The 11,627-nt window shown below is 48.3% G+C and overlaps 1 protein-coding gene across 1 annotated transcript in view; it reads left to right on the forward strand.

The window, feature by feature from the left end:
* Positions 1–368: 368 nt before the first annotated feature.
* The window catches only part of cspg5a (chondroitin sulfate proteoglycan 5a), a gene marked incomplete at both ends in the record, with an annotated part of 35,868 nt that continues 24,609 nt past the window's right edge, over positions 369–11,627 (forward strand). The window contains 2 exons of the mRNA XM_084441597.1: positions 369–465; positions 8,736–9,696. Of these exons, the coding sequence (XP_084297723.1) occupies positions 369–465; positions 8,736–9,696 (1,058 nt within the window). The remainder of the gene's footprint in view (positions 466–8,735; positions 9,697–11,627) is intronic.

Here is an 11,627-nt window from a genome sequence, read left to right on the forward strand (position 1 = left end):
GTTTTCAGCGTTGCACATGGTTAAGTGCCATCCACTAATCAAAAACAACCAGAGTCCCCTTGCGCTCGACTCGAACCCAAGTACGGACCGTCTGCCCGTGGGCGCGAGAGGTGTCTGTCTCACCGTTATCTGCTGGCAATGGACCCTTAAGCGAATGAAGCGGGTTTAATTGAAGAAGCGGGTGAAGTAAATACCGGCAGACTATAGGCTACTCGAGAAGAAGCGGCTATGGAGAAGCGCGGGGAGGCTGGAGTCTAAACGTGGACAAGAGGGAACGCCAATCAATATATTCGGATTATTACAATTTTGAACAATTAATTTAAAGTGGGATTTTCACCCGGTTTTTAGGTGTATTATTGAACGCAAGCATGCACGGGAAGCAGACGAGGTTTTGCACGGGATGCTGGAGGCTACTGATGCTGTCATGTCTCTTAGCTCTACACTTGATACCGCTGCTTGTACATGGTAAGAAATTAGACCGCAATTCGTTCTTTTTCAGGCGAAAATGTGATATTTCATCTTCTTTTGCAATGCCATGACACTGTTAAGTCAAATGATAATGGAAGCAACTAAACACTCAACACACACAAAGGGCTATGAGTCTTTTATAGAGACGCGGTGGTCAGAATCGTGTCAATTTTGCATAATTTGCATGGATTTAGCTATATTGCAGCCCCGTATTCTACATTCGAGGATCACCTCCGAGGCTTTAGGTTGCAAATTGAGTGGCCAGATTGGTTTTTGGAGAGCCGTGTTTCACGATCGCTCTCAACATTGACCCACTCTGGGTATCCGTGTTAGGGGGTAATTGTGGCGAGCCGATGCAGTAAGCCCGCTCCCCCGAGGCTGCCTCTGTCACTATGGCAATGATGGAGCCCAGCAGCACAAAGGCAGGATTACTGCCGGCCTCCCTGATGAATAATGCATGAACCCATCTGAACGGACATTCTGATACACCGCGCCTAGGCGTTATGGAAAACGCGTAAACATAAAAGACACCAAAGCCTTGCTCTCTCCTCAGTGTCTCAAATCATTGCACAGGGTTACAACTGTGATATTAACGCATGATCACCCGCCGGATAAAATGAATAGCCTATAGCATAATGGCGTTAATCTGGTCACCCACCACCACCACCCGCAATTGGTCGCCATTGCGGTTAGATCGAGGCTCCATTTGACCATTCCTACTGGGTGCTGGGTGGATGATGACCTGAACCAGTAGGCTACATGGAATAAACTGGTACCTGGTAGGCTATTCGGGTAGATAGCCTACATCTATCCAGATAGGGACCAGATAGGGATGCGCGCCCACGCTGCGCTCTACCTTCCATAGAACGTCTGTCTAGTCTGACTCTTCAGCTTCCAATGTTGCCGACGCGTCGCCAGTGCGAGTCGGTGCGCCACTGTCCAACCGGTAAAGAAGACGACCGCTGCTAAAACGATGGCCATCGTATGGATGATCTTACACACATTTTACGCACAGGTGCTGCAGAGATTCTGCGAGATGGCGACCCCCCCCCCCTCGTATGTCTTCCATCATCACCAGTAGGCTGAAGGAGCCACAGTCAGTCCCACACACTGAATACTGGGAATGGGGCCTCCAGCAGTGACAAAAGGCTGCCATTGGGCACTCAGTATTCAATGAGCCTTTTCTTGGTCGCCATTTGCAATATTCTTTGGCCTTATGCCTGGTACATGTAGTCTGTAGCTGCGTGCCCTGCCCTTCCCCCACCTTGGAGTGTGTGGGGCTAGTGGTGTGTGTGTGTCTCTATCTCTCTCTCTTTCTTTCGCTCCTCTCTGGCCTGCTGACACACATCTGCTGCTGACAGATTATCTTTGATGTGCAGTGTGTTAATCTTCAAGCCAAATCCTCCAGCCTTTTTAGAGCAGTTAAGGGAAAAAACAACACGTTTGAGCTCATAAAAGTGGGATTGTTCTTCCTGGACCTTTAACGACATACTGGGGAAATATAACACCTTGCTGAAAACATTAATACGAGACTGACAAACAAAATAGACAAGACACAGATGGGGTGCTTACCTTTTCCCGACTCTAACAGATATTGACTTATCTAGAACCTCATATGAGCTCTGAAGGTTTTATATTCAGGCGAAATGCCCCTTTAATTGCACAATCGCCCCGCATCTTGGACCATCTAAGAACAAGTGCTAGAGAATCCCATGTGTCCCTGGGCCAGCTGTGACAACCTGCCCCTCCCTGCCCCTCCCTGCCCCTGCTTGACTGCAGAGCTCCATTAGTGTCGGTGTCTATTGGATCGACCCGGTCTGCTGTCCTTCCTGTTCCATCCCTACTGAACACACGGGTGTTCTGAACCTAAAAACACACCCATCCCTGGAAGCCACTCTGGATTTATAGTGTGTGTGTGTAGGAGAGGAACTCTTTTTTCACCCTTGGCAGGTGTGTTAGTGCAGGTGTGCGTGATGTAGTGCTTACTAAACATAGAAGGTAGAACATGGAGCTTGGTTTTGTGGCACAGATCCTGTCCCAGATGTTCTGGAAGGTGGTTTCAAAGACACACAACAGGTCTGGAATTGTCCGGAGGATATTATTTTACTTCCGAGCTTAAAATGTGTTTCAGAAATGTTTTGGTTGTTCCCTGGCACAAAAAATGTACTTATAGCATGTATTTGTGTGTATCTGACTGTGTGTGACTGTCTCTGTGTGTATGTGACTCTGTGTGACTGTCTGTCTGTGTGTGTGTGTGTGTGTGTGTGTGTGTGAGTGAATGTCTGTGTGTGTGTGTGTGTGTGTGTGTGTGACTGTCTGTGAGTGTGTGTGTGTGTGTGTGTGTGTGTGTGTGACTGTGTCTGTGTCTGTGTGTGTGTGTGACTGTGTGTGTGTGCATGTGCACCTGCGCCTCCTCCCGGCGTGTCATCGAGTTCACATCCATCCTCGGCGCGTCGCTCCTCCTCCTCCTCCTCCTCCTCCACCGCAAAGGCGAGCGGCGCCTCCTCCGTGAGCGCTTCACATCACGAAGCCTCATTTCTGCGCTTCCTTCACCCAGTCATGTCATATTAGCATCCCCCCCCCGCCTCCCCCCCCCGCCACATCCTCCACCCTCCACCCCCCCCCCCCCCCCCCCTCCACCCCCCCCCTCTACAGCCCTCTGCACAAACACCCGACGAGAGGAAGAAAGATAAAATGCTGTAATGAGATTGCTGTTGGCTGGATTAATTCGGCCTATAGGATCTCTCTTCCACTAGGGACACCTTTGAGAGGCTGAGTTGATCGACCCCCCCCCCCCCCCCCCTCCCACATCCTTGATTTTTAATGAGTCTAATCACTTAAAACAATCAGAGCTAAAAGGGGGAAGGTACACAGCTTGTGTGTGCAGTACAGTATGTGCGCCTCTATGTGCCAGAGTGTGTGTGTGTGTGTGTGTGTGTGTGCATGTGTGTGTGTGTGTACATGGGCTATGCTTAATGGAGCAGTCTGAATCTGCTGAGCTCTCACAGCTCTTTGGCGTCGATGCGCACACACACACACACACACACACTCTGGCACATAGAGGCGCACATACTGTACTGCACACGGGAACCTGCACACCCATGCAGGAAAGCACACTCACACACACACACACACACACACACACACACACACACACACACACACACACACACACACACACACAGAGATTTATATAAAACACACATCCCCACCACTATAGCCCCAATTCAACCTGAAGACAAACATATTTTTCACACAAAAATGTATATTTTAAATGTGTGCATTTGTGTGGCAGTGCATATATTGCACTGTGTGTGTATGTGTGTGTATGTGTGTGTGTGCGTGCGTGCGCGTGTGTGTGAATGATGCAGACTCATTCTGTTAGTAACGGTGCATCAATTCACTGCATAGTGAGGGCAATCTCGTTCCCATGGCAACACATCCCTTCTCCAGTCTGCCACCTGTTGAGCACAGAAATGAAAGGATGATGAAGAGATGAGAGAGAAAGAGAGAGGGGGGGGAGAGAGAGAGGGAGAAAGAGAGAGAGAGAGAGAGAGAGAAGGAGACAGGGAGACATGGAGAGAGATAGGGAGACAGAGAAGGGGAGAGGGAGAAAGAGATGGAGAGAGAGAGAGAGGAGGAAATCAATGGTTCTGAGTGCAGATGTGTGTATTTACACTCGCATCATATTAATGAGAGCGTATTGAGCAAAGATGAAAAGATATTGCATTAATTATGATGGGCTAGTGTGTGTGTGTGTGCACATGTGTGTGTGTGTTTATCTTGCGGGTTGATTATTTGAAGCTGAATGCAAAATCAACGGAAAGGAGTATTTGTTTAGACGTACACACAGGAAACCAACCAATCATCCCCTCTCTCACTCTCACCCTCTCTCTCTCTCTCTCTCTCTCTCTCTCTCTCTATCTCTCTCTCTGTCTCTCTCTCTCTCTCTCTCTCTCTCTCTCTCTCTCCACCTCTCCCCCTCCAGGTCCCACCTGTTCTGTTTCACTAGAAGGAAGGTTCCAGAACACATTGTGATGTGATGTGTGATGACACAACCCCTGCTGCCTCTCTACCCCACGCTCTGTTGATTCACAGACACAACTGTTATCATCCAGCGATCACAATAAGAAACAGAATTTGGTTCATTTGCCAAGTACACTAACCCTAACCACATTTTCACACACTAACCAAGTATACACATACCAGGAATTTGACTTGTTTGACGGCGCACCTAGAACTCGCATATAAAAAGAAGCACAGTAAAACGAGAAGTTTGGCCTAATAAAAAAATAAAAAATAAAAAAAAGGATTAAAAGGCTAATGTGTTATAAATAAAAATGGGAAATGTACGGATGTACCCCCCCGCAACTCAAGTTTTCACCCTTTTACCTCCAGTCTGGGGCAGCAGACTATTTCTGGAAGGAGGGGGTGCTACAACTGTCACAACCAATCACTGTTCTCCTTACTGCCTGTCACAGCCTGTCATAATCTGTGGTCTCTCGGTGTCCCCGGCCGCATCCCAAAGTAACCAGGAAACAAAAGGCGCAACCCGGCGGCTAGCCAACGTTAGCCTCACTAACCTCCATCGCCCCTGGCAACGCTCAACACCTCTCATTACCGCCACCCACGCTCTCCTCCGCAGGAGCTGGAAGCTACCCCAATTAACCACACACACACACACACACACACACACACACACACACACACACACACACACACACACACACACACAATCCCACCTCTACACCCCCTGCCCAACACACACACTCACACACACACACACACACACACACACACACACACACACACATACACACACACACACACAAATATAACCCCATCATCTAGACTCTCCCTTCACACCTTCACCCCTCTTTGAGGACGAGGGGTCCTCTTATCTAATACAGTCTGACCGTCCCGTCTGAGAATGGGACAGAAGACAAAGACTCCCTTTGTCCCCTCTCAGGAGTGGACCTCATTGGGGCTGAGGCTGAGGCCGGGGCTGAGGCCGGGGCCGGGGCTGCTGGCAGTGCCCGTGAGCTTCCTGTGTTCTGGGCCAAAGATGATCAGAGGCAGCCGAGCCCGGGGAGAGCAGGTCTAGACCGGTCTGTCCTGACCTGACCCGGACGCAGCACGGCAGTGCCAACCAATGCCCGCTCGGACCACACTAACAGGCTAGGAAGTCTCAAACCCGGGTTCACATACAACAGCCAAGATGGTTTTTAAAGTAGTTTTAGAACAAAATGTGACTGACCAATTTGAAACATCGACAGTTCAAAATTGACGTTTTTGAGATTCAATCTTATGGAAAGACTGACAACGGAAAAAGTGAAACAGCAAAGTGTCCCAGCGTGTTACTGCTGTAATTCCCGTCTCATTGCCCCAAACCGAGACATGTTTGGGCATGCCCTCTGTGACTCTCAGCAGAGGGCTCTGTAACCACAGCTGAAAGGATTACTTCAATTATCCTTATTGAATCGAAAGCCTCTATTTCTGCCTCTGGTCAGATGATAACATGCTGGGATAAGGGACCGTGTGTTGGTGGGAGAAATCTGGTTCCCTCTCTGTGTCGTGGTATCCAGTCAGTGGGGGCCGTGCAGCTCAATTAGCAGCTCTTCTAAAGGCTCCTTGTTAATCCAATTAGACTAACAAGGCTGGTTGTGTGAAAAAAAAACAGACATTTTTAATTGAAACTCACCCAAGCCTAAGTGCATCAGTAAGATACCTTTGAAGATTTTTTTTTGTTCTCCAGAAGTGATGGCTTTGATGGCATATTTTGGACATAACATAATGTTCAGACAGTGCTACACTTTAAACTTCCAAGTCAGAGACTTGTCTTCTTGTCAAGTTTGTTGTATTGTATTATTTTATATTGTATTATATTTATTGTATATATTGTAAGCCAAACCTTACAAAAAAACTTTGAATTGCCATATGCCATATTATGCTGTGCAGAGGTACTGAACCATATCCAACATTATTAGGATAGTTAAAAAATAACAAACAGTACTCAATTGATTATAAACGGAGAAATCATGTTTGTCTCTACGCTTCAGCGGTCTTCAGACATGAAGCGCATCTGTCAGAGTGACTGTTAGTGCTGAGCAGATAGATCTAGGAGAGCCACTACACTGCCTCATTAGCGTTAGCGCTGTCTGCTTAGTAGGCCACCCAGGGGAGCTCAGATAAAGACAGCTAGCTTGGAAGATAGCCTGCTAGCTGGCCAGAAAACTCCTCACTTAATGAGGGAGGGTCTGATTGTGTCTTAAAGTGTGTGTGCGTGCGTGTGTGTGTGTGTATTTGTTTACATTTTTTATGTGTGTGTATGTGCATCATTATACCTAATTAAGAGCAATTGTGTGTGTGTGTGTGTGTGTGTGTGTGTGTGTTTGTTTGTATGTGTGAGTGTACGTCATAGTAAATCTTTTTATGTCTGTCTGTGTGTGTGTGTGTGTGTGTGTGTGTGTGTGTGTGTGTGTGTCCGTGTCGGAGTGAATGTGGTTTTGGCAGAGGCTGGCCTGCTCAGTTGATGTCTTTAGCAGCTGTGTGGAGAGTGTCCCTGCTGTATGGATTTGCCCCAAGTCACCCCGGCTCTCTTTCAGGAAGCCCCAGTTGAGATGACTGAGGCAGAACTGAGTCTCCACCTGGAAGCTACTCTCACACTTCATCTGACATTACTGGACTATCTTTACATGCTCAATGAAGTATGCTACACTCCTACAGTATGCTACACTCTGAAAACAACAGGCTGCTATAACCATTTCTAACAATAGGAAAACAGTCTGAAAAAACGATTGAATTTGATCCAGATTGAGCCCTTTTCAAGTCCATATGGTGCTTTATAGAACCATATTGGGTTTTATGGTATATAGAACCATGGGGTTTAAACAGAACCTTACTGTGCTGAAAACGGTCCTAACTGGAGGGTTTTTCAATTTTTTCCCTTTTGTTAGAGTGTGGGAATACTGTCCAGTATGAATATACCTCTAACTGACCAGTATGAATATACCTCTAACTGTCCAGTATGAATATACCTCTAACTGACCAGTATGAATATACCTCTAACTGTCCAGTATGAATAGACCTCTAACTGTCCTTCATGAATATACCTCTAACTGACCAGTATGAATATACCTCTAACTGACCAGTATAATTAGACCTCTAACTCTCCTGTGTGTTTTCAGCTGAGAAGTTGAGAAGTTACATGGTTGAGTTTGTGCAACAGTGTTTCTGTAATTGTAATACCATCGCTCGTGAGATTTGGGTCTTTCACAATAAGGGTGTGGGTGTTTTTCTTGGACACCATGCTGAACCCACACATCACCTCATCAGTGAGACTGTACTTCAGTTAAGACTGAAGATATAAAAGATTGTCATGGTATTTTCTTGGTATTAGCACAAATGTGGTATTAGTTTTCCATGATAATGTAAAAACAGTCTCTATTAAATTAATCTTATACTAAGTGTATTTTGGTACTAGTTCCTCCCTGTGAAGTCACGTGTCCATCAACCAGAAGGACAAATGGTGCTTATAAATAAATATAAAAGAAGTTAAGTTCCTGTCCCAGATTGGTTACACCCCCCCCCCTCCCCCCTCCAGAGAGAACCCCCCACAGACCATAAATCCCAGCCTCCCAATCTGTAATCCCAGCTCCTTGCCATTCAAGTACATTAGTAAATTATTACCCTTAATCCATATAGGGGGTCTGGCCAAAGCTGCTTCTGAGGGGAATCAGTGAACCACTCTTGTCTGAAGTAATTGACCAGAGGATAAAATATACGGCCACAGTTGCGTCTTGGTTTAATTAGTTTTGCAGTATAGCTTCAGGGTTAACGCCACACATAGTCAATGGGCTTTGGAAGGTTAACGCCAGACACGGTTAGTGTGCTTCGAAGGTTCAGTCCAACGCCCAACGAACGGGGACTTCGCTTGAGTCACTGCCTGTTAGGTCATTCACTGGCGCAGCTGACCTTGTGTGGATTAGAGACTCAGACTTGATCGGAGTTGATGCCTGTTAGGTCATCAATTGGATCGGTTGGTTGTTACTGGTTTAGTCAAGGGGCCGGTCCTTTTTCCTTTGAGCTGACCAGGAAAAACTGCCCTCAGAGTAACATGGGAGTGTGGTCATTGGGGCTTCACTGTCGTGCTTCTGAAATTAAGCGTAGGAGACACATTGAAGAGAGTCTGATGACTGAACGCTGTTTGCGGATTTGATACGTGTCACGTGACCAATGACAACATGTTTGCTCCTGTTTGTTTGCAGGGGAGACTGTGGGGGCCAACGCTACTGAGTTTGACAACACACCCAACGTGACATCTCTGGCCAGCGAGGAGGAGGGTCCGGCCAAGGTCAACGACGTTGACGTGGTTACAGGGGTCAGTGGCTCGTCTAGCCCCGTCGTCACGGTGACCCAGCGGGCAGGGCGTATCCCCCGGGCCGGGGAGCAAGAGCAGGGTAGCGGCATGCTGGGAGAAGGGGCGGAGCCGGCGGGGGAGGAAGGCGTGGCCGCCCCACCCCAGCTCAGCCCCGATTCCGCTGAGACCGAGCTCCTGTTGCCCAGCAACACTCACGGCCAGGAAACCGAGGAAGAGGAGGAGGAGGAGGAGGAAGAGCGCGTCCGGCACACCGAGCCACCCTGGCTCAACGCCAAGGACCTGGACCGCGTCCTCGACCTGGACCGCCTCGTCTCCTCCACCACCTCCCCCGCCAACCCCTCTCACCCAGACGTCCTGACGGTGGACTTCTTCGACCACGCCTCCCGCGGCCGCGCCCTGGACCTGGCCCCGCCCTCTCCGTCCTCATTGGCCCACGAGCTCCAGGGCGGCGACCCCACCTCCTGGGCCATGCCTGACAACTACGACTACCTCACCCCCTACGAGGACGGCGTGTCGCCCACGGCGGACGAGTACGCCTACGGAACCACCACCGACACCTACGATGGCGACGACCTCAAACTTTCCGCCGGCCCCCCCGCCCGCTCCAGACCCAGGGTCCCGGGCCCCAGCTCCTTCAACCCAGTTCCGGCTGTTCCCGGCGGGGAGGTCTCCCCTCCCGACGGCCCCCCGGCCCCGCCCGTGGACGGCGCCGACGGGAGTGGCGGCTGCCCTCTGGGCTATGTGAGGCAGAACGGTACCTGCAGCTCCCCCTGCAACACGCTGGCGCCCAGCTACTGCTTCAACGGAGGACAGTGCTACTTGCTGGAGGGCATGGGTGTCTTCTGCAGGTAGGTGTTGTGACACACGCACGTACGCGCACATGCACACACACGCACACACACACACATTCAAAAGATTTAACATAGCACAAACCCAAAGACATCTTTAAACACACTTCCACAAACACACAGCATATACTCTGAGACACACACATTCATGATTTCCTCTTCAACCATCTCCTGAAGATTCAAGTCAACACACACATAACACACCCTTGATATATCTTAAACAATCTGATGTGTGTTGACAAATTAACAGCGCCTCCAGTCCATGAAGCTATTACAACCATCAAACCCACCCACTGAGCAAAAACACGTCTAAAAGACGTCTTTTACATGTCTTTTTCGGACGTCCAAAAGACATCCAATTAGGGGGCAGAATGAACATTCTTTTAGACGTTCAGATATTGAACCTGTTCTGCACGTCCAGAGACGTCTTAGAGGGGTCCAAGCCAGACGTTTGAATATTGAGGGGTCCAGCAGACGTACAAATGGGGTTCTGGACCGACGGACGTTATTAAGACATGATCTGAACGTCTCCCTGACGTCACATGCTGGGCACCAAGACACCACAAGTCATTTACATCCGATTCAACCAATGGATGTGAATATCTGGACCACAGTAACAGGAATCTCCGCCCTTATATGGTCTCAGAGGAAGATGACATCAGCAGGTCCAGGTCTGCGTTAGCGAGAGAGAGGGTTTCGGGTCAGAGTGTCCAGCATGGCGGGACTGAGGGACCACATGTGGAGTAGCGGCTCAGCTCAGGCCTGTGTAGAGAGACACCCACGTGTGTTTGTCCTGGGTGATTTACAAGGCCAGTTTATGAGGAAACTTCCCTTGTTGTGCCAAGGTCATTTTCGGCTCTTTGGTTTGGCTCTGTAAGAGCGATGAGTCATGGGACCCTCACATGCGCTGACACGCACAAGCGCGCACACACACACACACACACACACACACACACACACACACACACACACACACACACACCTAGAACTCCAAACTATAACTTAATTCTATCTTCATATTTGTCACATCATGTGAGTTTGTTGCTTGGATTTGATGAATGTGTCCACTTATCATGGTCAGCGTTCCACAGAGGTCTACAACCTACATTATAATCCATTTTCACCACTTTCTTCCTCTGAGACCATAAAAGGGCGGTTGGCAGTAAATGTCAGGTAACACTTTAAATGTGCTTTATTCACTATGTAATTACAGTTACTTACCAGACCTTACTATGTGTACTACACCTAATTGCATAGTAATTCATGTACACTTAAGGTAAAGTGTTACCACTTGTTGGGTGGCTGTAGCTCAGTTGGAAGTGTGGGTCGTTCAATGATCGAAGGGTCAGCGGTTCGAATCCCAGCTCTGACTGTCCACATGTCGAAGTGTCCTTGAGCAAGACACCTAACCCCAAATTGCTCCCAATGAGCAGGTTAGCTGCCGCCATTGGTGTGTGAATGGGTGAATGAGAGGCCATTGTAAAGCGCTTTGAGTGCCGCTAAGGTGGAAAAGCGCTATATAAGGGCAGTCCATTTACCATTTACCAGATATAATATGCATTAACCAGTGTCCAGTATGTTAATTAAGTGTGTAGGTTGAAGGTTTTCAGGTGGCTAAACCTGCAGGTCTTACATTTTAGCAGATGTTCCTGTCCAAAGTGACTTGTCTAGAGTGAGTAGGCCTACGACAACTGCACATGACTTTCATCAACAATAAAGCCTTCGGTAAGAAAACAACGCTACGAGACGTTTGACTAGAGAGAGGAAGTGGACAAATCAATGAAGAATACATACATATACGATATACTGGAGCGAAAGTTGAGGTACTTTAACAGGGTAAAAATGCGCCAACTTTGGGGAGTTTTACGAGGTGGAGAATTGTGTATCGAAATCTGTTTCTTAATAACATCTGACATGGATGGAGTGGAACC

The sequence above is a fragment of the Borostomias antarcticus genome (assembly GCF_949987555.1).
Source record: "Borostomias antarcticus genome assembly, chromosome: 8".
Classification (NCBI taxonomy): Eukaryota; Metazoa; Chordata; class Actinopteri; order Stomiiformes; family Stomiidae; genus Borostomias; species Borostomias antarcticus.